The sequence below is a fragment of the Muscardinus avellanarius genome (assembly GCF_963383645.1).
Source record: "Muscardinus avellanarius genome assembly, chromosome: 1".
Lineage (NCBI taxonomy): Eukaryota > Metazoa > Chordata > Mammalia > Rodentia > Gliridae > Muscardinus > Muscardinus avellanarius.
Genome location: NC_137786.1, coordinates 122552075 through 122578278, shown reverse-complemented (window position 1 = coordinate 122578278; position 26204 = coordinate 122552075). Strand labels below are relative to the sequence as shown.

The following is a 26204-nucleotide window of genomic DNA, read 5'->3' as shown; positions in this document are numbered from 1 at the left end:
AACCTTTGCTTTGCTAACTGGAAATTATAGCCAAAACATTGAATAGTACAGAATACCATCTTTTCAAATGAAGGCACATTACCTCATCCAATACTATCATCTGGACATGATCAACCTTTGCTACTCCTTTCTTGATAAGATCCAGGATTCTGCCAGGGGTAGCAATCACCACATGCACTACACAAGATTTAGAAAACAGTATTCTCATTAATTTTGGTTTGGACAAAGGATATTGTAAAGGTTTATAATGCATATATTTTATCATAAACACTGTTGTAGATAAGAATATAAAATCGCATAAAGATGTTTTAAGTGATGCATTTCCATTTTACCCAGCCAGCTAAAGAATAGCTCTTTTTTTTCACCTCTACATGGAGTAGGCTAAAGCTTCCCACATAACTTGCTCCAAATAAGGGGCATACTTCACTGTCTTAGGAAAAACCACAATAAATAAGGCATACCAGGGATTCTGACATAATAGAAATGCCTGTGATCAAAAGCAATGTGTTCTGGAGATTGTTATATGGATAAAACAAAATGATCATTTTAAACAACTGTGCAGTAGAAAGAATATCGATTTAAGTAACCAAATGAAGCCAGGCGTGGTGTCACATGCCTGTAATCCCAGTACTTGGGAGGCGGAGATAGAAGGATCACAGGTTCGAGGATACCCTCAGAAAGTAGTGAGACTCTTATTAACCTAGTGAGACCCTTTTTCAACATAATAAAAAAGGGCTAAGAGTGCAGCTTGGAGTTAGAATGCCATGGGTCAAATCCCCAGCAACACACACACATGTAAACCAATGAACTCATATATAAAATTCTGATAAAAGCCTTCCCACATTGTTACTTTTTCACTTAGCACTGTACCTTGCAAAATTTAAAAAATGAAAACGAATACCTTTACTCTGTGTGTGCGCGTGCATGCATGCGGTACTAGGGATTGAACCCAGGAGCATTCTACCTCTGAGGTACACCCCAGCCTTAATTTTGAAAAAGTGTCTTGCTAGGTTGATGAGTCTCTGCTTGCTGAGGCTGTCTTTGAACCTGTGATTCTCCTGTCTAAGCCTCCCAAGTACTAAGATTATAGGTGTGTGCCACACCTGGCCCTCCAGATCTATTTTTTTATTTTGAGACAGGGTCTAGCTAAGTTGCTAAGGCTGTCCTTAAACCTGTGATCTTCCTGTCTCAGCCTCTCAAGTACTGGGATTACAGACATGTACCATCACACATGGATAGCTTTATTTTTTAACAGCTATGTGGAAGGCCATTCAGACCATACCCCAACATATTTAGCAAATCTCCTGAAATATTTAGATTGATCCAATTTTTATAAACCACAATAAATAGTATATACAATCTTATATTTGCCCAGTTATTTCTTCAGCAAAAGGTTCTTGAAAATACACATTTACATTCTGGAAGTAAACTGCCAAATTGTCCACAACATAAATCAATTTACACCCCCATATTGTAAGATACACAATTTCCTCACAAACTCATGTTATCAATTACTAGTACTTTTTAGCCTTGCAAATTAGAAGAATTAACATGAATTTGCAGTCAATCTGGTGGTGCACACCTGTAACTGCAGTGCTTGGGAGGCTGAGAAGGGAGGCCAAGACAAGAGGCTCACAGGATCTAGGCTAGCCTTAGCAACTTAGACTGTTTCAAAACAAAAAATAAATAAATAAAAAAGAGCTGAGGGTATAGCTTGGAGGTAGAATGCCCTTGGGTTCAATCCCCAATACAAAACAAAAATACAAACCCATAATTTGCTATTTTCTGTTGCATTAAAAAATTACTAAGGTTGAATATCCTTTTGATTATATTTGTCTTTTCTTGAATGAAAACTTTTTGATAGTGGGGAATGAACCCAGAGGCCCTCAGAGCTATATCCCAGAACTTTTTTTTTGTTTTGAAACAGGGTCTTGCTAGAATTTTGCTAATTGTTGAGGATGCTCTTGAACCTGTGATCGTTGTTCTCAGCCTCCCAAGTACTTGGATTACAGGTGTGTACCACCATACCCAGCCACTTTTTTTTTTTTTTTTAAGGTACTGGGAATTGAACCCAGGCAGCATTCTACCTCCAAGCTATACCTGCCGTCCAGTTAATTTTTCTCCCTTGAGTAACTGGGAATTGAACCCAGGGGCATTCTACCTCCAAACTACACCCTCAGCCCTTTTTTATTTGAAACAGGGTCTCCCCAAGTTGCTGAGTCTTGCTATACTGCTGAAGCTTTCCTCAAACCTGTGACCCTTCTGCCCCAGACTCTCAAGTACTAGCATTAAAGGCATGCCTCACCACACCTGGCTGCAGTAATTTTCTTTATTCAATTTTCTACTACAATGTTTCTACTCCTTAATACTCTTTTGTTTTGAAGAGGGTTTCTTGGTATTGGGAATTGAACATAATGAATTCTACCTCTGAGCTACACCCCAGACCTTTCATTCTTATTTTGAAATTGGATCTAAGTTGCTATGTCTGGCCTCAAAACCGTGATCCTCCTGTCTCGGCCTCCCAAATACTCAGATTGGAAGTATGCGCCAATGCGTCCAGCTTGCCCGCCCCCCACCCCCCTGGTATGAGGGGTGTAACCCAGGGGCTTTCTACCTCCGGGCTATACTCCCAGACCTATTTTATATGGAAACAGGTTCTCACTAAGTTGCTGAGCGCCTCACTAAGTAGCTGAGGTTGGCTTCAAATCTGTGCGATCCTCCTGTCTCAGCCTCCCAAGAACAGGGATTACAAGCGTGCGCCACCACGCTGGGCCATCCAGCTGCTCTTAATTCTTAAAGACTCTAATGTACTGAAAGGAAGCACCTGTGACTAAACTTTTGTCAGGAAATTATGCTACCTTGTATTTATCATTTCCTACCTGTATCATCAAGCCTCATTATGTCATCTCGTAAATTGGTTCCTCCTGTGGTCGCCATCACCTTGGCCCCTCCCATGTGTTTGCTGACCTGGATGCAAATTTGACTGACCTGTAGAGCAAGCTCTCTAGTGGGTACAATCACCATTGCTGCAAAATGGAAACAAGATGCCATATTTTAAGAGTTTAAGAAGTTAGAAAAAAAATGCTCCTTGTAAATTAGATACTAAGATATAGTAAAACGTTTACCCATATCAGCTCTAACATTTTTAACTTAACATTTCTACAAGCCCTAACTACATTTGTTTGAAAGACATTCACTGAACACCTAAATAGGAAATGCCTACTGCCTAGATTCTATTTATACAATATGAAAGGTAAGAGATATAACTATATATCAAGAAACTTGAAAATTTACAGAAAGCTTTACGAGTGATGTCTTCGTTCTATTAGTTTACTCTGGCTACAACTATGGAATTATTTAAGAAGCAATGTCAAGGCCAGGAGTGGCAGCACATGCCTATAATCCCAGGAGTTGGGAGGCTGAGACAGAAGGATCACAGACCTGCCTTAGCAATTTAGACTTTTGGCAACCTCGTGACACAGTTTCAAAACAAAAAATAGAAAGGTGGCTCAGGACAGCACAGGGGCAAAGTGCATGCCTTGCAAATATGGTGCTCTGGGTTCAATCCCCAGTTCCAAAAAGACAAAAACAAAAAATAAAAAGGGCTGGGGGTATAACTCGGAGGTAAAATGTCCCTGGTGTAAATTTCCAGCACCACTCCCCCCACACACACATTAAAAAAAAAAAAAAAAAAAGCTGGGTGTGTAACACACGCTTATAATCCAAGTACTTGGGAGGCTGAGACAGGAGGATTTGGGTTGGCGGCCAGCTTCAGATACTTAGTGAGGCCCTCCACAACTTAGTGAGACCCTGTTTCAAAATAACAACTCAGACTGGGAGTGTAGCTCGGAGACAGAATGCCCCTGGGTTCAAACCCCACCACCACCAAATAAATCAATAGGGCAATAATACTTATTTTGCCTACCTCACCAGAATGTTGTCAAAATTGTATTATATTCAAGTACACAAAAAACTAGAAAACTCTTTAAATAAAAAACTGGGAACAAAGCCAGGTGTGGAAGCACACACCTATAATCCAAGTATTGGGGAGGCAGAGACAGGAGGATTGCAGGTCTCCTGGACAGCCTCTGATACTTAATGAGGTTATTTCAAAATAAAAAATAAGTCAAGCATGGTGGCGCATGCTTGTAATTCCAGCATTCAGGAGGCGGAGACCGGAGGATCGCGGTTCATGGACAGCTTCAGCTACTTATGCCCTCAACAACTTATTGAGACCCTGTTTCAAAATAAAGAATAAAAAATAGTGCAGGTGGTGTAGCTTGGAGGTTGAATGCCCCTGGGTTCCATGCCCAGATCCACAAAAAATGAATAATTAAAATAAAATAAAATAAAGCTGGGAGTATAGCTCAGAGGCAGAATGGTCCTGGGGTCAATCTCCAGTACCAACCCCAAAAAAGTCTGAAATGATTTTTACAAGGTAAAAAAAAAAAAAAAAAAAAAAGTGAAAAAAAGTGAAAAAAATAGTAATTTCAGATTATGTAAATTCTGACCAAAAAAAGATAGCAATATCTTCTCCATGGTCCCAACATTTACATACAAACCCCTTTTCAACTAACCTTGTATATTGTCCTTCTTCAGGTCTAGCCGTTCAAGTAAGGGAATGAGGTAGGCACCGCTCTTGCCTGTTCCATTTTTTGCTCTAGCTAAGATATCCCTACCAGATAAAGCAATGGGAATGCTCTCCTCCTAAGAGACAAAAAAAAAAAAAAAAAAAAGCAAAATTACTTGCATATATAAGCAGTACATTGGCAATTTTTTCTCTTAAGTACACAGAAGGATACCTCTTTGGTATTGTTTTAAAGTATCCTACATTTGCTTTTGTTTGTGTGTATGGTACTAGAGATTGAACCCAGGTACATTCTACCTTTGAGCTATATATAGCCTTAGTCCTTTGAAACAGGGTCTCACTAGGTTTATGAGTATCTCACTAGTTGCTGAGGCTGCCCTCAGACCTGTGATCCTCCTGTCTCAGCCTCCCAAGTAAGAGGATTACAAGCATGTGCAACCACACCTAGCTCTACTTTTACTTATTAGTAGGATCAGGAAACATGACCATCATTGTTAAACAATATATACCAGAACTGCTTATAGTATAATGTAACAAAAGCTGTATGTAGGTGTATATAAATAACAAAAAAGTGAAAAAAAAATCTCCCAACCCCCCCAGAGGGTATTTTAGTTAAAAATTAGGAAAAATAGGCCAGGCATAGTGGCACATGCTTGTAATCCAGGCACTTGGGAGAACTTGGGAGATTGAGACAAGAGGATGGCAGGTTGGCAGCCAGCCTCAGCAACTTAGTGGGGTCATCTGTCACTTAGTGAAAACCTGTTGTAAAATAGGGCTGGAGCCAGGTGTGGTGGCACAAAGCTTGTAATCAATCCCAGCATCTGGGGGGTTGAGACTAGAGGATGGCGGTTCACGGACAGCCTCAGCTACTTAGTGAGGCCCTCTGCAACTCAGTGAGACCCAGTTCCAAAATAAATTAAAAAAAAAAAAAAATAGGGAAGGGGGTGTAGCTCTGAGGTTGAATGCCCCTGGGTTCCCACCCCCAGACCTGCCAAAAAAAAAAAAAAAAAAAAAAAAAAAAAAAAAAAAAAAAAAAAGCTGGAGGTGTAGCTCAAAGGTAGAATACCTCTGAGTTACAACCTCAGCTCTAGTTTATTTTGAAACAGAGTCTCACTAAATTGCTGAGGCTGGCTCATAACCTGTGATCCTCCTGTCTTAGCCTCCCAAGAAAATTAGAAGTGTGTGCCATCACACCCAGCTCTGCCACTCCAAAACTGACTTTATAAGCCATCTGAGACAAAATTTGCCTTCTCATTCTAACATGATTCAATCATGTCACTATACCTTACTTAGACATCACCACCAGACTCTATAAAATTCAGATCTCCCCCCAACCACAGAAATGAGGATTGAAACCAGGGGCATTCTACCTCCAAGCTACACCCCCAACCCTATTTTCTTATTCTTTATTTTGAAACAGGGTCTTACTATATTGTGGAGGGCCTCATTAAGTAGCTGAGGCTGGCCATGAACTGCTATCCTCCTGTCTCAGCCTTCCAAGTGCTAAAATTACAAGAGTATGCCACCATGCCCGGTTCAAAATTCAGGTTTTATAAAATAGTTCCAAATAGCCAGGCGTGGTGGCACATGCTTGTAATCCCCGCGCTTGGGAGGTGGAGACAGGAGGATCTCGCTGATTCGGAGCCAGCCTCGCTGGCTTAAGAGACCCTGTTTCCAAATAAAAAAATGTAAAATAGGTATGGGAGTGTAGCTCGGAGGTAGAAGGGCTTCCAGGAACCCCAGTATGACCCAAAAAAAAGTTCCAAATCAAATAGAAAATAATGTAGTAAAAATCAAATTCATAGCTGGGCGTGGTGGCGCACGCTTGTAACCCCCGCGCTTGGGAGGCTGAGACAGGAGAATCGCACAGGTTCGAAGCCAGCCTCAGCTACTTAGTGAGATCCCGTTTCCAAATAAATTATAAAATAGGTCTGGGAGTGTAGCCCAGAGGTGGAAAGCCCCCTGGGTTCAACCCCTAGTACTGAAAAAAAAAAAAAAAAAATCAATTCAGACTCCTATTAAAGACGAAATGGACCTGCTGGTGTTATGGTATTGGGTTGTAACTCATGGTCATTTTGAAAGCCCACGTCATGTTTATAAGACCAGAAAAGACAATCCCAATACTTTAGTATAAGCAGCACTTGGTAACATCCACCATTACACCTAACATATTTAGGCCTGAAAACAATAATTTTCTTTTCTGATAATGGAGATTGAATTCAGGGGGGCATTGTACCTCTGAGCTACAACCCAAGCAAGCCTTATTTTGAGACAGGGTCTCACTAAGTTGCTGAGGTTAGCTTTGAACCTATGATCCTCCTACCTCAGTTTCCCAAGTGGCATTACAAGTGTGCACCATCACATGTGGCATGTACGCTTAGCACACTTTACTGGGGATTGAATTCAGGGGTATTTATCTCTGAGGTACATCTCCAGGCTTATTTTATTACTTATTTGGAAACAGGGTTTTGCTAATTTGCCAAGGTCGTCCTCTAACCTGGGATCCTCCTGTCTCAGCCTCCCAAGTGCTGGGATTATAGGTGTATGCTACCATACCAGGTAGGAAACTTCAAATTTTCAGGAAGAAACATATTTTTTCTTGTAAACTTACCGCCAGGCGTGGTGGTGCATACTTGTAATCCCAGCATTTGGGAGGCTGAGACAGGAGGATTGGGGTTCGCAGCCAGTCTCAGTTACTTAGTGAGGGCCTTTGCAACTCAGTGAGACCCTGTTTCAAAATAAAGAATAAAAAATAGGACTGGGGGTTTCACTCAGAGGTAGAATGACCCTGGGTTTCATCCCTAGTACTGCAAAAACAACAAAAACAAACAAAAAAACCTTCTTACCCCCAAAACTAAAAGCAGAAGCAACACTTTCACTTTTAGGCTCAGACAGGAAGATCACAGTTCTCGGACAGCCTCAGCTATTTAGTGAGGCCCTTTGCAACTTTAATTTGAGATCCTTTTTCAAATTAAAGAATAAAATAACAGGGCTAGGGAGTGTAGCTCACAGGTAGAATGCCCCTAGGTTCCATCCCCAGTACCGCAAAAACAAACAAAAAACTGTATTATGGAAATAAATCATAAGTAACATGACTTCCATGTTCCACCAAGATACCCTTTCTAACCCAGAACCAGGCACAGAAATCAGATAGGCAGAACAACATGCTGTCACATCTGAGAAAATGATCAAGTTCCAATATTGTTATCTTAGTCTTACAGCCTATTTGGGTATGACAGTCAAAGAGGAAAACTTTGGACAGGCTTGGTAGTAGATGCCTGTAACCCCAGTTCTTAAGAAGCCAAGACAGGAAGATCATAGGCTTGACAAAAGCCTTAGCAAAGTAGTGAGACTCTCAGCAAACTAGAGACTGTTTCAAAACAAAAACATAAGCTGAGTTTGGTGATGCACGCCTGTAACCTCAGTACTTGGGAGGCTCAGCCAGGAGGATTGCAGGTTTGAGGCCAGCCGCAGCAACTTAGTGAGATCCTGTTTCCAAATAAAAAATAAAACAGGGCTGGGGGGTATAGCTTAGAGGTAGAAGGTCCCTGGGTTCCATCCCTAGTATCACACAAAAAAGCCAAGAGTGATGGCACACACTTGTAATCCCAGCATTTGGGAGGCTGACACAGGAGGATTGTGGATCATGGACAGCCTCAGCTACTTAGTGAGGCCCTTTGAAACTTACTGAGACCCTGTTTCAAAATAAAGAATAAAAAACAGGGCAGGGGGTGTAGCTCCAAGGCCGAATAGCCTTGGGTTCCACCCCCAGACCCCCAAAAAACAAACAAAACAACAACAACAAAAAAAACAACAACCTTGGTTTTTGACCTTCAGATCTCAATTTCTTCTATCTTTACTTGAGTCAATTTTGTTAATTGTCAGTTGTTTTTGATATCCCCAATACTCCCTACAGGTTTGTTGCTTTTTGTGGTTGTACAGTGTCTGTAGACTGTGATTAACAAAATACCTATACACTACTCAATTCTATAGCATTAAAAAAATTAGGATGGTGTTTGAGGGTGTTTCAATAACTAGATACATCAGGTTCTTTATATAAAATATAAAACTTTTGAACAAAGTGAAGCAGGGCAGAATTAAGAGTAGATATGTGTATCCTAATTCCCATATTTACTTCACTTTTTTAATGACTTGGATTAAGACCACTGACTTCTATTCCTTTGTTGTCTTTGACAAGGCTTATGGCCTACAGAAACTTTTATGGATAAAATCTTTGTAACAAAGTATATACAATAGTCTGCAAACTATTTTGTCCAGTATGATGAACTTCAGGATCAGCACAGAACTGGACACATCTACACTGTCTCTTACTAGTTTACCAGGAAGACTGTGTAGTATGAAGAAAGAGAATTCAAGCCAGGTTCAGGGAGCTATGAAACACAAAAGGAAATCATGGGAGCTGCCAGGAACGGGAAAGAAAATGAAAAGTTGTTTTAAAACCTACTGCATGCAAAGCACAATACTAGATACTTAGGCACTTTATCCTATTTATATCCTTTCAAATTAGGCACTTTTCATTGTCTTTCAACTGACAAAAACGGACTCTCAAAACAACCACTTGTTTTGCTAAAAAAAAAAAAAAAAAAAGCTAGAACCAGGATTTCAACTTAGATCTACATATAACAACAATGTTGAGAAATTGGAAGCTTAGTAGTTTCTCAAAAGGTTTAGAGTTACCATATAAACCAGAAATTCTAGGTATATGTCCAAGAGAAATGAAAACACAATAACTTGTACAAATGTTCACAGTAGAACTATTCATAATAGCTAACAGTGGAACAATCCAAATGCCTACTAACTGATGAATAGATAAGCTTCAGTATGGTATAGTCATACAATGGAATATGTGGCAATAAAAAAGAATGGAGCAAGGATACATGCTACATCATGAATCATGAAAACATGCTAAGTGACAGAAACAAAGACCATTTATATGAAATACTTATATGAAATGTCCAGAAAAGTCAAATCTGGAAGAAGCAGAAAGTAAATCTGTGGTTGCTTACAGCTGGAGAAAATTGCAGGGTCATTGCTAAAGGTTTTTTTTTTTTTTTTTTGGGGGGGATGAATATTCTAAAATTAATTGTGGTAATGACCATATAACTCTAAGTGTACTAAAAACCACTGAATTGCCTGCTGAATTTCTTTCTGGTACTTGAGATGGAAGGGTTATTGCTGGGCTACACTCCCAGTCCAATTTATTATTTAGAGATAGGGTCTTGCTAAGTTGGAGAAAGTATCACCAAGTTGCTGAGGCTAGCCTCAAACCTTCAATCCTTCTGTCTCAGCCTTCCAAGTACTGAGATTACGGGCCTGCACCACTGGGCCAGGCTAACTGGCTTAATTCTTTTTTTGTGTGATACTGGGAAAGGTAGAACAGGGGCGCTCTACCTTTGAACAACAACCCAAGTCCAATTTGATTTTTAAATAGGGTCTGACAAAGTTACAGAGGGCCTTGCTAGGTTGCCAAGACTTTTGCTCCAGGCAAAAGCACATTCTCACTTTCTCTGTCTGAAACAGGACCCCTTCTTCCAGGTTGTCCTATCATTTTCTAATGGCTACATACAGATACAACTACATATTGAAATCACCTGCTCTTCCCACCAGGCTTAAGACAGGAGTCTAGTCTGTCATACTGACCCCAAACACCCAGCATGCCTGACACTCTCTGGGTCACTCAACACACCCTGGACAGTAGAGAGCACCTTGTGGCACTTTTCCTTCACTGGAGCAAACAGCTTCATCAGCTCATCAGCAGGCTGGTGCATGCAGAGCACGTGTCCATGTGGACAGGCACAACAGCAATTCCCTCTCCCACTAGCAAGGTCGAGAAGCAAGCATGTGCAGACAGACAGACATGCTAGGTGCTGGGCCTTATCCCCAGTGCTGTTTCCCACCAAGAGCAATCAGGTGTGGGCAGGATAAAGTATGAGACTGTTCTGAGATCACATTATGCTCAAAAGTACATTAGTACTCAAAAAAAAAAAAAGGAATGTCACAAAAACAGGAAACTTAAGTAGCTTCCAATGCCAAACCTGAGATGATGTGAACACAACACCATTTAAAAAAAAAAAATTCAACCAAGTATGGTGACACAACATTTGTAATCTCAATACTTGGGAGGCTGAGACAGGAGAATCACAGGTTCATGGCCAGCCTCAGAAACTTAGTGAGACCCTGAATCAAAATAAAAAATAAATAGGTAGGGCTGGGAGTATAGCTCAGGGGTTGAATACCTCTGGGTTCAGTCCACAGTACTACACACACACACACACACACAAAATTAAGTCCATACTGAAGATAGATAAATAAGGAGAGGCACGGTAAGGTACACATGCCTATTATCCCAGGTATTCAGCCTATAATCCCAGTTACTCCAGAGGTAAAGCAGCAGGAGGATCCCAAGTTTAAGGCCAGTTTGGGTAATTTAGTAAGACCTTACTTCAAAATAAAAGAATTAAAAGAGATGGAAATGTAGCTGAGTGGTAAAGTACCTCTGGGTTCAGTTCCCAGCGTAAAGAGTAAGAATGCAAGAGAAAGATTTCTAGAAACAAGTAGGAGTTAAAAAAAAAACAAAAGCTATTTCTTTATAGGGGCCAAATATGACTGTTATGAGTAGGAAACTCATAATAATCCATAAGAGGAGATGAGACTAAGCAGAAATCATCAAAGACACTTAAATGAGAAGAAAATTCTGATGAAAAGCAGAATATCTGTATGGTCAGATTTAAGAGATGGGAAATAAGTAGTAATTATATAGTGGGAAAGAAATTAGAACACTTTGACAAGGTAATCAATTAACACCACCAATCAGGACTAGAGGGATATTATGTATACTTTATACTTGTAAATGTGACACCATGCCCTTTGTGATGGCACATGTTTGTAATTCCAGTACTTGGGGGACTGACACGAGAGGATTGCAGGTTCAGAGCCAGTTTGCGGAATTTAGTGAGGCTGTCACAACTTAGCAAAACTGTCTAAAAAAAAAAATTAGGGCTGGGAGTATAGCTCAAGAGGTAGAAGCCAGAGCCAGGTGTGGCGGTGCATGCTTGTAATCCCAGCATTTGGGAGGCTGAGACAGGAGGATTGTGGTTCTTGGACAGCCTCAGCTACTTAGTGAGGCCCTTTGCAACTCGGTGAGATCCTGTTTCAAATAAAGAATAAAATATAGGCTTGGGGTATAGCTTGGAGGTAAAATGCCCCTGGTTTCCATCCCCAGTACTGGGGGGCGGGGGGTTTGGGTATAGATCAGAGGTAGAATGTCCCTGGGTTCATTCTAAACAACAAACAAACTTACCTTGAGAGGGCCCTAATAGTACTTCTGCAGTTTTTTAGCTGCAGAAGTATAATTTGAACCTCACAACATGGAAACATAAGACAAACCCTTAAGAAGAAATATTTTGCTGGGTGTGGTAATGTAGGCTTATAATCCCAGTATTTGGGAGGTTTAGATGGGAAGATCACAGGTTTGCCACCTTTTGCCCTCAGCCACTTAGTGAGGTTAAGTGAAAAAAACAAAACAGGGCTGAGGGTGTAATTCACAGGAGAATGCCTGAGTTCGATCCCCAGCACCACACACACACATACATACAAGAAATATTCTACCAAGAAAAAGGGAAGGGGCTGTATTTTGTGTGTGTGTGTGTGTGTGTGTGTGTGTTAAATTGGGAATTGAACCCAGAGGCACTAAACCTCTGAGCTATACTCCTAGCCCCTTTTTATTTTTTTGAAACAGGCTCTTGGTAGGTTGCTGAGTCTCACTAACTTTCTAAGGCTTTCCTTCTTGCCAAATACTGGGATTATAGGCATGCGCCACCCACAGCTAAGGAGCTATATTTTTAATATGATAATGTCATGAGAAAGAAAGATGATCAGGAAAATGCTCATGATTAAAATAGGTTAAAAATCTGATCCCAGGCCAGATGTGGTGGCGCACGTTTGTAATCCCTGCGCTTGGGAGGCTGAGACAGGAGGATCGTGCAAGTTCGAAGCCAGCCTCAGCTACTTGGTGAGGTTCTCAGCAACTAAGTGAGACCCTGTTTCCAAATAAAATATAAAATGGGTCTGGGAGTATAGCCCGGAGGTAGAAAGCCTCTCGGTTCCACCCCCAGTACCAAAAAAAAAAAAAAAAAAAAAAAAAATCTGATCCCAGATTAGATCCTGTACAATATGGAAAAAAAGTGCTGTAAAGGCCACTTTCAGACTAATAACTAGAATATAACCGATACAGATACATATTCATGCTAAATTGGCTAATGATAACTGTCCTGTGTTTTATAAGAAAATATCCCTATTCTTAGGAAATATGTATTGAAAAATTTAGAGGTAAAGGGATATGATTATGTAACAAGTTTATAAAAATTGTATGCATGTTTGTGTATATGTACAGGTAGTTATGTATATGAGAGAAATGTTATACCACTCCCACAGGTCAAAAAGAAAAATATGTAATATGACACATAACTTTATCTGTGATAAAAAAAAAAGGTAAACATACCTGAATAGGAGATGGCTTTTCCCAGCCCATTTCAAAAATTCCCATCAATAACTCCCGTTTCAAACAGTAATCTTCAAACTCATTTCCTTTTGTGGAGGTTACATCCTAATCAATCAATCAGACAAATAATACATTACAACTGTTTTTTTGGTAGTTAGCAATGCTTAAAAAAAATTTATGTGAGAGACTCTTTACCTACTTAATGTTAAGTATAAGCAGATTACTACTAGTGTTTCAAATTAAATTTCGGCTTTTTCTAGAATTGTTGCTTCAACACATAGGAGCCACTTTAAAATTGCTTTGAGGACACTGGGCATCATGGTGCACACTTGTAATGAGGCTGAGACAGGAGGATCACAGTTTCATAGCCAGCCTTGGTTACTTAGTAAGGCCCTCCACAACTTAGTGAGACTGTTTCAAGACAAAAAATTAAAAAATGGGGCTGGGGGTGTAGTTCAGAGGTAAAATGCCCCTGGGTTCCATCCCCAGTACTTAAAACAAAGAAAAACTGCTTTGGGAAAAGGCTACCTATGGAAATAGCCTTCTAACAACTGGTGGACTACTGTTATTTCTATGTAAGTGTCATGCTATCAACTGCTTATCGTAAGATGTAAGCCCTAACTCTACTACCTATTAGATAAATATCTTTGGCTAAGTCTAAATATCTCAAGATCAGACCTAAATGATATTGGGCACAAGAAAATTCTGTATTTTTTCTTTTTTTTAGTACTGGGGATTAAACTCAGGGGATTCTACCTCTGGGCCACACCCTTCAGCCCTATTTTTATTCTGAAACAGGGTCTCACTAAGTTGCAGAAGGCCTCACTAAATTTCTGAGGTTGGCCTCGAACCTGCAATCCTCCAGTCTCTGCCTTCCAGGTTTTGGGATTACAAGTATGAATCACCATGCTAAAATTCTGTTTTAAGTGGTTGTCCTGTAGCATACACCAAGGGGTGAAAACCAAGAATGTCTTTAACTACTGCTAAGTGCCCCCTGGGGTTTAAAATCACCCCTAGTTGAGAACACTGGGTTAAGAAAACTCTCATTTGCAAGAAGACATATCTAAATATCTAACTGGGTTATTGGGAAAACACTGAGAAAACCAGGAGAGATATACATATGTATAAACATTAATATATATAACACTCATAATTCCAAAGAATGGTGGAAAATTATGGGAATCCTACATTTATGACCTATATAGTTTCAACTATTTCTACTTAAAATCTACAACTAGCTTACCGAAGTTTTGATTCTTAGATCCTTTGGAGGGAGTTTTAAAGTCTTTTTCCAGTCATCACCAGGTCTAGAGAGAATATAACAAATGAAATATCAAAACTCATAGCATCCTACCTAAAAATACAAAGATGATTTACCTCAAATAAAAGCAACCTTTTTTTTTTTTGGTTGTGGTACTGAGTATTGAACCCAGGGGCATTCTACCTCCAAGCTATACTTCCAGCCCTATTTTAATTTTTAAACAGGGTCTTGCTAGGTTGCTGAGTCTCACTACTTGCTCAGACTATCATCAAAGCTGTGATCCTATCTCAGCTTCCCAGGTATTGGGATCACAGGCAGGCACACACTGACACCTGGCTTGTAATTCGCGTGTGTGTGTGTGGTATGGGAGATTGAATCTAGGAGTATTCTACCCCATAGTTATACCTTCAGCCCTATTTTTTTATTTTTTGTTTGAAACAGGGTCTTGCTAGGTTGATGAGTCTCACTACTTGCTGGGACTGTTCTTAAACCGGTGACCCACCCATCTCAATGTCCCAAGTACTGGATTACAAGCATGTGTCCCACTTGGCTTATAATTAGCTTCTAAAAAAACACAGTAAGTTTACTGTATTGCAGTGTCTTTAAAATTACATCTATGAGGGCATGGTGCTGAATACCTATAATCCCAGTACTTGGGAAGCTGAGACAGGAGGATCACAGGTTCAAAGTCAGCCATAACTTAGTGAGACTCCATTTTTAAATGAAACACAGGGTTAGGGGTATAGCTCAGAAGTAGAATGCCCCTGGGTTCAATCCCCAGTACCAAAAGAAAAGATAGTAGATATGAGTTAAACAACTTTAGAGGAAGTGATCTTGGGGAAAATAATAATATAGGGAAGACCAGAAATCGAGAAGTGGCTAAGGGACTCCATCCTCGTGAGAGAAGCAATGTAACATGCATGTTCTATCTAACCTACATAGCAGGTGTCTGAATTTACATTAGCTGCCAGTAGGGCATGGTGGTCCAAGCCTGTATTCCCAACACTTGGGAAGCTGAGACCGGAGGTTCACCAAGTTCAACAGCTTCATCAAGTAGTAAAACTCTCATCAACCTAGTAAGACACCGTTTCAAAATAAAAATAGAAGCCGGGCATGGTGGCGCACGCTTGTAATCCCAGCATTCGGGAGGCAGAGACCAGAGGATAGCGGTTCGAATACAGCCTCAGCTACTTAGTGAGGCCCTCTGCAACTCAGTGAGACCCGATTTCAAAATAAAGAAAAAATAGGGCAGGGGGTGTAGCTTGGAGGTCAAATGCCCCTGGGTTCCATCTCCGACACACACACACACAAAAACAACAAAAAAACCTGTCCTCATTAAAAAAATTTAGAGATTTCATGTAATTCTTCAGGATTCTGGGTTTCCTTGAAAAACTAGAAGCTATCCTAGATTTGATTCCCAGCACAATAGAAAAGAGAGAAATGCCAAAGACAAAATGGAAGCTTTAGCACTACTGTTTCAAATCTTTTTTCTTTTTTTTGCAATAATGGGGATTAAACCCAGAGGCATTCTACCTCTGGGCTATAACCCCATCCATAGCTTTTTTTTAAATTTGGAAATGAGATCTCCCTAAGTTGCAGAGAGCCTCAGTAAACTACTAAATCTGACTTTGAACCTGCAATCCTGTCTCTGCCTCCTAAGCACTAAGATTACAGGTGTGCATCACCATGCTTGGCTACACTGTTCCAAATTCTTAAAAAGCCTGGTAGAGCTTAGTAACTAGAGTTTAATATCAAGCAGTTGAGCTAGATGCATTGGCATACCCCTGAGATCCCAGTACTTGGAAGGCTGAGAAAAGAGGATTCGAAGTTCAAGCCCAGACTAAGCAACCTGGCAAAACCCTATTTCAAAAAATAAAAAAGGGAGCCAGGCGTTGTAGCCCACGCTTATAATTCCACTACTTGAGAGGCTGAGACAAGAGGATCAAGGTTCACAGCAAGCCTCAGCTACTCAGTGGGGCCTTCTGCAAAGACTAAAATAGGGGTGAAAGTATGGCTCAGAGGTAGAATGCCCCTGGGTACCATCCCTAGTACTGCAAAAATAAATAAATAAATAAATAAATAAATAAATAAATAAAAACTTGGATGTGGTGGTACATGCTTGTAATACCAGTACTTGGGAGACTGAGACAGGATAGCAGGTTTTTGGCTAGCATCAGCTACTTAGTGAGGCCCTTTTTCAAAATAAAGAAAAAAATAAGGCTAGGAGCTGGGCGGGGTGGTGCATGCTTGTAATCTCAGTAGTTGGGAGGCTGAGAGAGGATTACAGGTTTGAAGCCAGCTCTGGCAACTTAGCAAGGCCTTCCAAAACTCAGTGAGACCCTGTTTCCAAATAAAAAATAAAATCTGAGCCGGGCGTGCGTGGTGGCGCACGCTTGTAATCCCCGCGCTTGGGAGGCTGAGACAGGCGGATCGCACAGGTTCAAAGCCAGCCTCAGCTACTTAGTGAGGCTCTCAGCAACTTAGTGAGACCCTGTTTTCAAATAAAATATAAAAAAGGTCTGGGAGTATAGCCTAGAGGTAGAAAGCCTCTGGGTTCCACCCCCAGTCCCACCAAAAAAAAAAAAAAAAAAAAAAATTTGAGCTGAGGGTATACACTGAAGGTAGAATACCCCTGGGTTCAATCCCTAGTACCAAAACAAAACAAAAAAGGCTGTAGCTTGGAGGTTGAATGCTTCTGGGTTCAATCCTAGTACTGAAAGGGGGGGGGGGGGGATAGCAGCTGGGGGTAGAATGTCCCCGGGTTCAAACTCCAGTAACAAAAAACAAAATATCAAGAAGCAGTTGTCCTTTAAATAGGGTAAGCTCCTTCTAATATGGCATAGTGACCTAAGCATCTTAGTTGGTAACTTCTTGTGACTAATTAAAGTGAAGGGCACTCAATCAGGTGCAGTGATGCATGCCTTCCAGCTACTAGAAGGCAAAAGTTTGAGGTCAGCCTGGGCAACTGAGTAAGCTAGCTCTTTTACCTCTGAGGTATATACCCAACCCTTATTTTTTTTTCTTTTAAAATATCTCAACTGGGCGTGGTGGCGCATGCATGTAATCCCAGCATTTGAGGGAGGCTGAGACTGGAGGATTGCGGTTTGCCGCAGTCTCAGCTACTTAGTGAGCCCCTCCACAACTTAGTGAAACCCTGTTTCAAAATAAAGAATAAAAAATAGGGCAAGGGGGTGCAGCTCAGAGGTTGAATGCCCTTGGGTTCCATCCCCAGACTTCTCCCCCCCCCCCCAAATCTCAACAAGTTACTTACTGCTGGCTGGTCTGAACCTGCAATCTTCCTATCTCAGCCTACGAAGAACTGGAATTTCAGACAGATGCTACCATACCCAACTGCCTAACTCTAAATAAAAATGGTGATGTAGCTCAGTGGCAGAGCATCCCTGAGTTAAATTCCCAGTACCCAGCTCACATACACAAATCAAAATACTCAAAAATCCACAGGTACTTCTAATCCCACTTACTTGGGAGGCTGAGGTAGTATGATAACAGGTTCAAGGCCAGCCTCAGCAATTTAGGCAGTTTCAAAATGAAAAGGGACAAGAAATATAGCTTAGAGGTTAGATTTCCCCTGGGTTCAATCCCCAGCACCAAAAAGAAAGAAAAGAAAAGAAAAAAAAAAAGGCTAGAGCCTACCTAACAAAGACAACTATTTGCTACCAGTTCCAAGGCTACTAAAAGCCTTCCATCTCAGGCTATACCATCAAACTTTCCAAGCAAAAATGTTTTAAGAGTAGGCCACCTTGAACACTACCAAATTCAACAGTAAGTAATAACACATAATATACAATGCAATCTACCCACAAGGTATCCCTAATCTCTTTAAAAAATTATTTAGGATTTAAAAAAAACAAAGCTTAAAGTATTAGAAGATTTGAAGTTGGGCTTGGTGGTCACACTTGCTAATACCAGTATTTGGGAAGGTGTAACAGGAATATTTCAAGTTCCAGGCCAGCCTCAGCTGAAATTTAGCAAGACCTAGTTTCAAACAGAGGGAAATGGAGGTGTGAGCTTAGAAGGAAAAATGCCCCTGGGTTCAATCTGGAATACCAAAAAAAAAAGAAAAAGCATTATAAAAGTCAAGACAATTAAATCTTAGAAGGCTTCACAAAAAAGTGGCAGTATGTACATAAACAGATTTGAAAAACCAATGGGATAAAGAAAGCCGCTAATCCTACAAAAAGCAAAATCTTAGTGAGTCCCTTTGGAACTCAGTGAGACGCTGTTTCAAAGTAAAGAATAAAAAACAGAGCTGGGGTGTAGCTCAGAGGTAGAATTCCCCGGGGTTCCATTCCCAGTACAGCAAAAAATAAAAAAAGGGTTTCCAAAGATTGATGAAAGTCTCACTACATGCTGAGGATGCTCTCAAACTCATGATCCTCCTGTCTCATCCTCCAAAGTACTAGGATTACAAATGCAAGCCACTACCCTGGACTTACATTCTTCATTTCTATACCAATTAAAGCCTACACCTTGAAAATAAAATGCACTAACCAACTCTCCTAGTGATTAAACCAATTTTGTTGGGAATTCTTAGAAATTACTAAGGAGAGCTGGGCATTGTAGCACAGGTTTGTAATCCCAGCACTTGAGAGGCTGAGACAGGAGGTTTGAAGCCAGCCTCAGCTACTTAGTGAGGCTCTCAGCAACTTAATGAGACACTGTTTCCAAATAAAGTATAAAATAGGTCTGGGAGTATAGCTTAGAGGTAGGAAAAGCCCCTGGGTTCTACCCCTATTACCATAAATAAATAAATAAATAAATAAGGAAGCACATTGCCAATAATCATCTTTATGATTTCTTTTTTCAGTACTGGGGATGGAACCCAGAGGCATTCTACCACCAAGCTACACCCCCATCCCTATTTTTAGTCTTTATTTTTAAACAGAGTTTCACTGAGTTGCAAAGGGCCTCACTAGGTAGTAGCTGAGGCTATCCTTGAAACAAAACTCTCCTGTCTCAGCTTCCCAAATGCTGGGATTACAAGTGTGTGCCACCATGCCCGGCTATCTTTATGATACTCTGAGAGCTTCTAAGGCCTATTTTCAGCCAGGCATGGTGGTGCACTCCTATAATCCCAGTACATGGGAGGCTGAGTCAGGATGATCACAGGTTCCAAGCCAGCCTCAGCAACTTAGCAAGGTTCTCAGAAACTTACAGATCCTATCTCATTATAAAAAATAAAAACAGGAGCCGGACGTGGTGGCGCAGGCTTGTAATCCCAGCATACAGGAGGCTGAGACCGGAGGATCACGGTTCGCGGACAGCCTCAGCTACTTAGTGAGTCCCTTTGCAACTCAGTGAGACCAGGTTTCAAAATAAAGAATAAAAAATAGGGCAGAGGGTGTAGCTCGGAGGTCGAATGTCCCTGGGTTCCACCACCAGACCCATAAATAAATAAATAAAATAAATAAATAAATGAATAAATAAAATGGGGCTGGGGTACAGTTTAGAGGTAGAATGCTACTGGATTCACCTTAACACCACAAAAGGGAGGAAGGCTATTTCATCCAGAAAGTGAAAAAAAATTAGTTTATCATAAGACACATTTCAATAAACCACCATCACCTTAGGAAGATTTCTTGAGAACAAATCACTTTATATAGGGCTAGAGTTTTTTTTTTTTTTTTTTTGGTGGTGGTACTGGGGTTCTTGGAAACTCTTCTACCTCTGGGCTACACCCCTAGACCTATATTTATACTTTTTTATTTGGAAACAGGATCTCTTACGCCAGCGTGGCTGGCTTTGAACCTGCGCTAACCTCCTGTCTCCTCCTCCCAAGTGAAGGGATTACAACCATGCACCACCACGCCCAGCTATAGGGCTAGTTTTAATAAAAGCCAAACCACAACTGGGATCTAGAGTATTTATTTATTTATTTATTTATTTATTTATTTATTTTGGTTGTACTGGGGTTCCTGGAAATCCTTCTACCTCCGGGCTACACTCCCAGACCTATTTTTTATATTTTTTATTTGGAAACAAGGTCTCTTAAGCCAGCGAGGCTGGCTTCGAACCAGCACAATCCTCCTGTCTCCGCCTCTTAAGGGCGGGGATTACAAGCATGCGCCACCACGCCCGGTGGGATCTAGTTAATTCCCATTACTGGAATCTTTAGAGCTACAGTTACCATCCTAATAATTTTTGTGTTTTTGTGGTTCTGGGAACTAAGCCTATACCCCCAGCCCTTTCTATTTTTTTGCTTGGAAACAGGGTCTCCCTAGGTTGCTAAAAGCCTCCCTACACTGCTGAGGCTATCCCTGAACCCCTGATCCTTTTGTCTATGCAGCCCATGTACTGGGATTACAGGCATGCACCACCATGTCTGGCTCCGTTCTAATCATATAAAGTATCATCAGGTGTAGTCCTTGTAATCCCAGTACTTGAGAGGGTGAGACAGGAAGATTGCAGATTCAAGGACAGCCGCATAAAGTAGCGAGACCCTGTTTCAAAGCAAAAAATAATCCCCAATACCACAAATAAACAAATGAATAAAGTAGCACTCAAAGATGACAACCTACAAACTCTCAGCTTTAACATGTACTTTAACTGTAGTTACATGAGGCATTTAAATTTGAGTCAACAGCTGGGCGTGGTGGCGCACGCTTGTAATCCCTGCGCTTGGAAGGCTGAGACAGGAGGATCGCACAGGTTCAAAGCCAGCCTTAGCTCCTTAATGAGGCTCTCAGCAACTTAGTGAGACCCTGTTTCCAAATAAAATATAAAATGGGTCTGGGAGTATAGCCTGGAGGTAGAAAGCCTCTGGGTTCCACCCCAAGTACCACCAAATAAATAAATAAATAAATAAATAAATAAATAAATAAATAAATTTGAGTCAACAAAGGTTTGAAAAAAAAAATGTGTTTTCAAGCTGGGTGTTGTGGTTCACCCCTATAATCCCAGAACTTGTAAAATTGAGACAGGAGAAGGTTTGAAAACGGCCTCAACAAGTAGTCAGAGTCTCAGCAACCTAGCAAGACCTTGTTTCAAAACAAAACAAACTAAAACGGTCTGGGAATGTAGCTCAGAGATAGACTGTCTTTGGGTTCAATCCCCAGTACCACACACACAGCCAGAGAAAAGTTTCTAAAAACAGTCTGTACAAAATTCATACATATTATCTGTAGTTATGTTCATGAATCTGTACTTCATGAATTACAGTAGAAATAATTATTCTACTATAAACATCTACTGACCATAAAATAAAGTAATGCATCCCCTATTGACAGTTGAAATGATTAAGGTATAGGTTAGTCAACAACAAAAATAAATACTGGTTCCCCAAATATATTTATTATTTTCTAACACTTACTTAATAGTGGTGGTCATACTCTGTCCTTGCTGCTGAGTGCCATTATTGATTGTGTTGGTATTTTTCATCTGGTTCATCTGTTGCTGTGTCTGTGTACCCCCTCCTCCAGGGCCACCACTGGGTTTCACAGGACCCCTCAGCTGACCATTTTGACTGGACAGACCCATTATAACAGGGTTCTCTGTTCTGGCCGTGCTCATGCTGTGTTAATTGTAAAGATGTCTCTTTCAAACTTCAAAACTTTTGAAAGTCAGTAGAGAAACTGTAATAACAGTTTATTAGGCTCTCCAAAATGAAGAGATAAATAGAAGTCTTGCTCAATATATGAGTCCTTTATTGCAATGCAGGCAAGCACCTGTAAGTCTCTGAACGGTAAGCAGCAGAAACTTGCTCTCATGCACCAAATCAACTTTTTATTTTTAAAAAGCCTTCTAACAAGCTTGAGTTAAATCTGAATTCACTCACTTCAATCTGAAACAAAGAAAAAAATTAAATTAGCAAACACAAGAAAGTTAGGAAACTTTTTTTGTTTCATTTTTAAAAATTCCTTTAGAAAACTCTTTCCTTTTAAAGGATTCTGCTATACTTAGGCCAAATCACTAGAGAAGGTAGGAAAGAAAATGAGGAACTGCTTCAAAAACCAAATCTATAGCAAGAACTATCTCAAAACTTTTAAAATTGCTAGATCAAAGCAACCAGAAAAGATTACATGGAAAGATACAATGATTAAATTAGTATTACTTGTCAACAATCTGTTCCCTTCAGTTTCCTCCAGTTCCTCTCTGATGAATTTGCTACAAGTCTCTGCCACTTCTAAAGTCAATGATTCGTTATGCTTAATTGCATTACAACTCAATGAAATATCACTCAATTTACTTAATGTAAACCTAGATTTCAACAAGGTAAAGCAATTCATTATTTCTATTTTTTTTGATATTGCTGATTGAACCCAGGAATATTCTAACTCCAAGCAATCCCCCCTCTCCCCTGTCTGCCTTTTATATTCTTTTGTTTTTGCACAGGGTTTTGAAGACTTAGCAGCTGGCCTCAAACCTGTGATCCTCCTGCTTAAGCCTCCCAAAGGCTGGGATTATAGGCACATACCACCGCCCCCTGCAATTTTTCTCTATTTCTGACAGCAACCAAGAATCCCTTAAGAGTTAAAGTGAGCTTCCTACTTGAACACTGTGCTTTTCAGGGGAAAAAATAAAAGAGTTTCAACTATTATAAGATAAACTTTATGGAAAAAATCTTCCCCTTAAGTTATTGTCCTTTATTATTTATGATTATTTTTTAAGTACTAGTTAGACTGGGGTAGCTCCGAGCTACACTTTGAGCACTTTTTGTAATTTTCCCCCCCTTGTGTATGTGGTACTAGGGATTGAATCCAGGGGCATTCTACCTCTGAGCTATATTCTCAGCCCTATTTTATTCTCTTTGTTGAAACAAAGTCTCACTGAGTTACAGAGGGCTTCATAAATTGCTGAGGCTGGCTGGGAACCTGAAATCTTCCAGTCTCATCCCAAGTAATGGGATTACAAGCATGCAACCACCATGCCCAGTTTCTAATTTGTTTTGAAACAAGTTCTCACTAGGTTGCTGAGAAGGTCTAGAATCTGCACTCCAGTCTAAGCCTCTAAACTACAGGGATTACAGACATGTGTCACCGCCCCTGGCAACTTCTATCCCTTAAAACAATAAATGAAGCCTGGTGTGATGGCACAGGATTGTAATTCCAGCATTTGGGAGGCTGAGACAGTAGGATCACGGTTCAAAGACAGCCTCAGCTACTACTTAGTGAGGCCCTATGCAACTCAGTGAGACCCTGTTTCAAAAAAAAAAAAAAAATAGGGCTGGGGGTGACACTCGGAGGTAGAAGGCCCCTGGGTTCTGTCTCCAGTACTGCATAAATAAATTAAACCAGGCGCGGTGGTGCATGCTTATAATCCCAGTACTTGGGAGACTTAAAAAGGAGGATCAGAGGTTCAGCAGGCCTTAGCAAAGTTAGTGAGACTTTAAAAATAATAAGGCTAAGCCGGGTGTGGTGGCGCACGCTTGTAATCCCAGCATTAGGGAGGCTGAGACCTGGAGGATCACGGTTCGTGGACAGCCTCAGCTACTTAGTGAGGCCCTCTGCAACTCAGTGAGACCCGGTTTCAAAATAAAGAATAAAAAATAGGGCAGGGGGTGTAGCTCGGAGGTCAAATGCCCCTGGATTCCATCCCCAGACCCCGCAAAAAAACCAAAACAAAGGGCTGAGGGTGTAACTCAGGTAGAATGCTCTGGGTTCAATCTCTAGTATAAAAAAAAGAGTATACACTAAAGATAGCATTATTAAACTGGGCGTGGTGGTGCACACCTTTAAGACTTGGATAGCAGGTTCAAGGCCATCCTCAGCTACAAGGCATGAGACCCTGTTTCAAAATAAAATATAAACTCTAAGCATGGCGTGGTGGCACATTATTTGTAAACCCAGTACTGAGGAGGCTGAGGGGGAGGATTTCATGTTTTCAACCTGCCTCAGTAACTTAGCAAGGCCTTCTGCAACTTAGACCACTTCAAAATGAAAAAATAAAATAGGGCTGGGAGTGTAGCACGGAGTCAGAATACCTCTGGGTTCAATCCCCAGCATCACAAAAATAAAACAGGTCTAGGAGTATAGCTCAGAGGTATGACTATGGGTTCAATCCCCAGTACCAGGAAAAACAACAAAACTTCTGTTGACAGCTAAATACACTAGTGACTCTAATGAATTGCAGGTTCAAAGCAGCCTTGGTAACTTAAGGCTCTCAGAAGCTTAGTGAGATGCTGTTTCTAAATAAAATATAAAGTATAAAACAGGGCTAGGAATGTATCTCAGCTGTAGAATGCTCCTGGGTCCAAGCTCTAGTAGCACAAAAACCAGAAAAATTTCCCTAAACACCCAGAGTACTTCCTCCACCATTTTTATACTTTTTTTTTTAAGGGTCTGGGGATGGAACCCAGGGGCATTCAACCTCTGGGCTACACCCCCTGCCCTATTTTTTATTCTTTATTTTGAAACAGGGTCTCACTGAGTTGCTGAGGGCCTAAGTCACTGAGGCTGTCCGTGAACCGCAATCCTCCCGAATGCTGGGATTACAAGCATGCGCCACCATGCCCAGTTTATACTGTTCTTAAAAGCAAATTCTTACTTTAATATTTAGTAAATTAAAAAACCTAATTTATAAGAACTAGAAAACAAAGCCCAACTCTGTTGGGCTTCATAACAAAATTTTCATAACAATGTTGGTTTTCCTAACAATTTTTATTTATTTACTTTTTTTGTGGTACTGGGAATTGAACCTGGGGCATTCTACCTCTGAGCCACACTCCCAGCCCTATTTTATTTTTTATTTAGAAATAGGGTCTTGCCTGGTTGCTGAGTGCCTCACTATGGTCAATACTGTATTCTTCCTATCTCAGCCTCCCAAGTACTGGCATTATAGGCACATGCCCCACACATGGCTGGTTTTTATTTTTTAACTCCCTTACTTCATCCAAAAAAAAAAAAAAAAAAAGCTGAATCAATAATTATTTTAGCCATACACCAAGATATCTCAAACTCAAAATGTTAAAATCAAAAGATAATTCAAGAGCTAGGGTGTAAGGACTGGAATCCCAGCCTTAGTAATTTATCAAGACCCTATTTCAAAATCGTGAAAAGGGCTCGGGGGTACTGTGCCAGGTGTGGTGGCGCACGCTTGTAATGCCAACGGCTTGGGAGGCTGAGATAGGAGGACTGCACAGATTCAAAGCCAGCCTCAGCTACTGAGTGAGGCTCTCAGTAACTTAGTGAGACCCTGTTAACAAAGTATAAAGTAGGTCTGGGAGTATAGCCCAGAGGTAGAAAAGCCCCTGGGTTCCACCCCCAGTACCACAAAATAAATTAATTAAAAAAAAAGTTGGCCCCTGGACTCAACACCAAAACAACAACAACAAAAACACCTCAAAATTAGAAAATGTTCCTTGACTGCACCTTAGGGGAAAAAAAAAAAAAATCGGGGCCAGTTGGTGAATGCTTGTAATACCATACTTGGGAGGCTGAGCTGTACAGGAGGATCGCACAGGTTCGAAGTCAGCCTCAGCTACTTAGTGAGGCCCTCTGCAACTTAGTGAGACTGTTTGAAAATAAAAAAAAATAGAGAGAGCTAGGGTTGTGGGGGGGTGGTGCCCCTGGGTTCAATCCCCAGCGCCGCGGGGGATGAGGGAATCTGAAGCAAATTGCCCACAAGCAAATCCTATCACAGACACGAAGCTGTTCACGTTATTAGAAACTGCCTTGACCAGTTATCTGCATACACAATTATCAGCTACTTTTCTATATTGATGTTTATTTTACGATCAACAATATCACATAGTTCACTGAGGGAGACTTGTTTATAAAGCACTAAGAGGATAAAGAGGGCAACCTCAAAATACTGAGCGGTATCATCATTAAGGTTTCTCAAGCACACACAGTAAGCACCTATCTCCTTAAATCCAA

At 40.7% G+C, this 26204-nt stretch overlaps 1 protein-coding gene across 5 annotated transcripts in view; it reads right to left on the bottom strand.

Annotated features, from left to right (window-relative positions):
* DDX6 (DEAD-box helicase 6) overlaps positions 1-21900 on the bottom strand; it is a gene marked incomplete at both ends in the record, with an annotated part of 37294 nt that extends 15394 nt beyond the window's left edge. For 2 of the 5 annotated variants that reach the window (XM_080714729.1, XM_080714731.1), the window contains 6 exons: positions 83-177; positions 2880-3026; positions 4578-4707; positions 13110-13214; positions 14353-14416; positions 21701-21900. In XM_080714729.1, coding sequence (XP_080570855.1) covers positions 83-177; positions 2880-3026; positions 4578-4707; positions 13110-13214; positions 14353-14416; positions 21701-21900 — 741 coding nt within the window. The remainder of the gene's footprint in view (positions 1-82; positions 178-2879; positions 3027-4577; positions 4708-13109; positions 13215-14352; positions 14417-21700) is intronic. The other 3 variants (XM_080714732.1, XM_080714733.1, XM_080714730.1) reach the window with 2 other exon arrangements.
* Positions 21901-26204: the final 4304 nt, after the last annotated feature.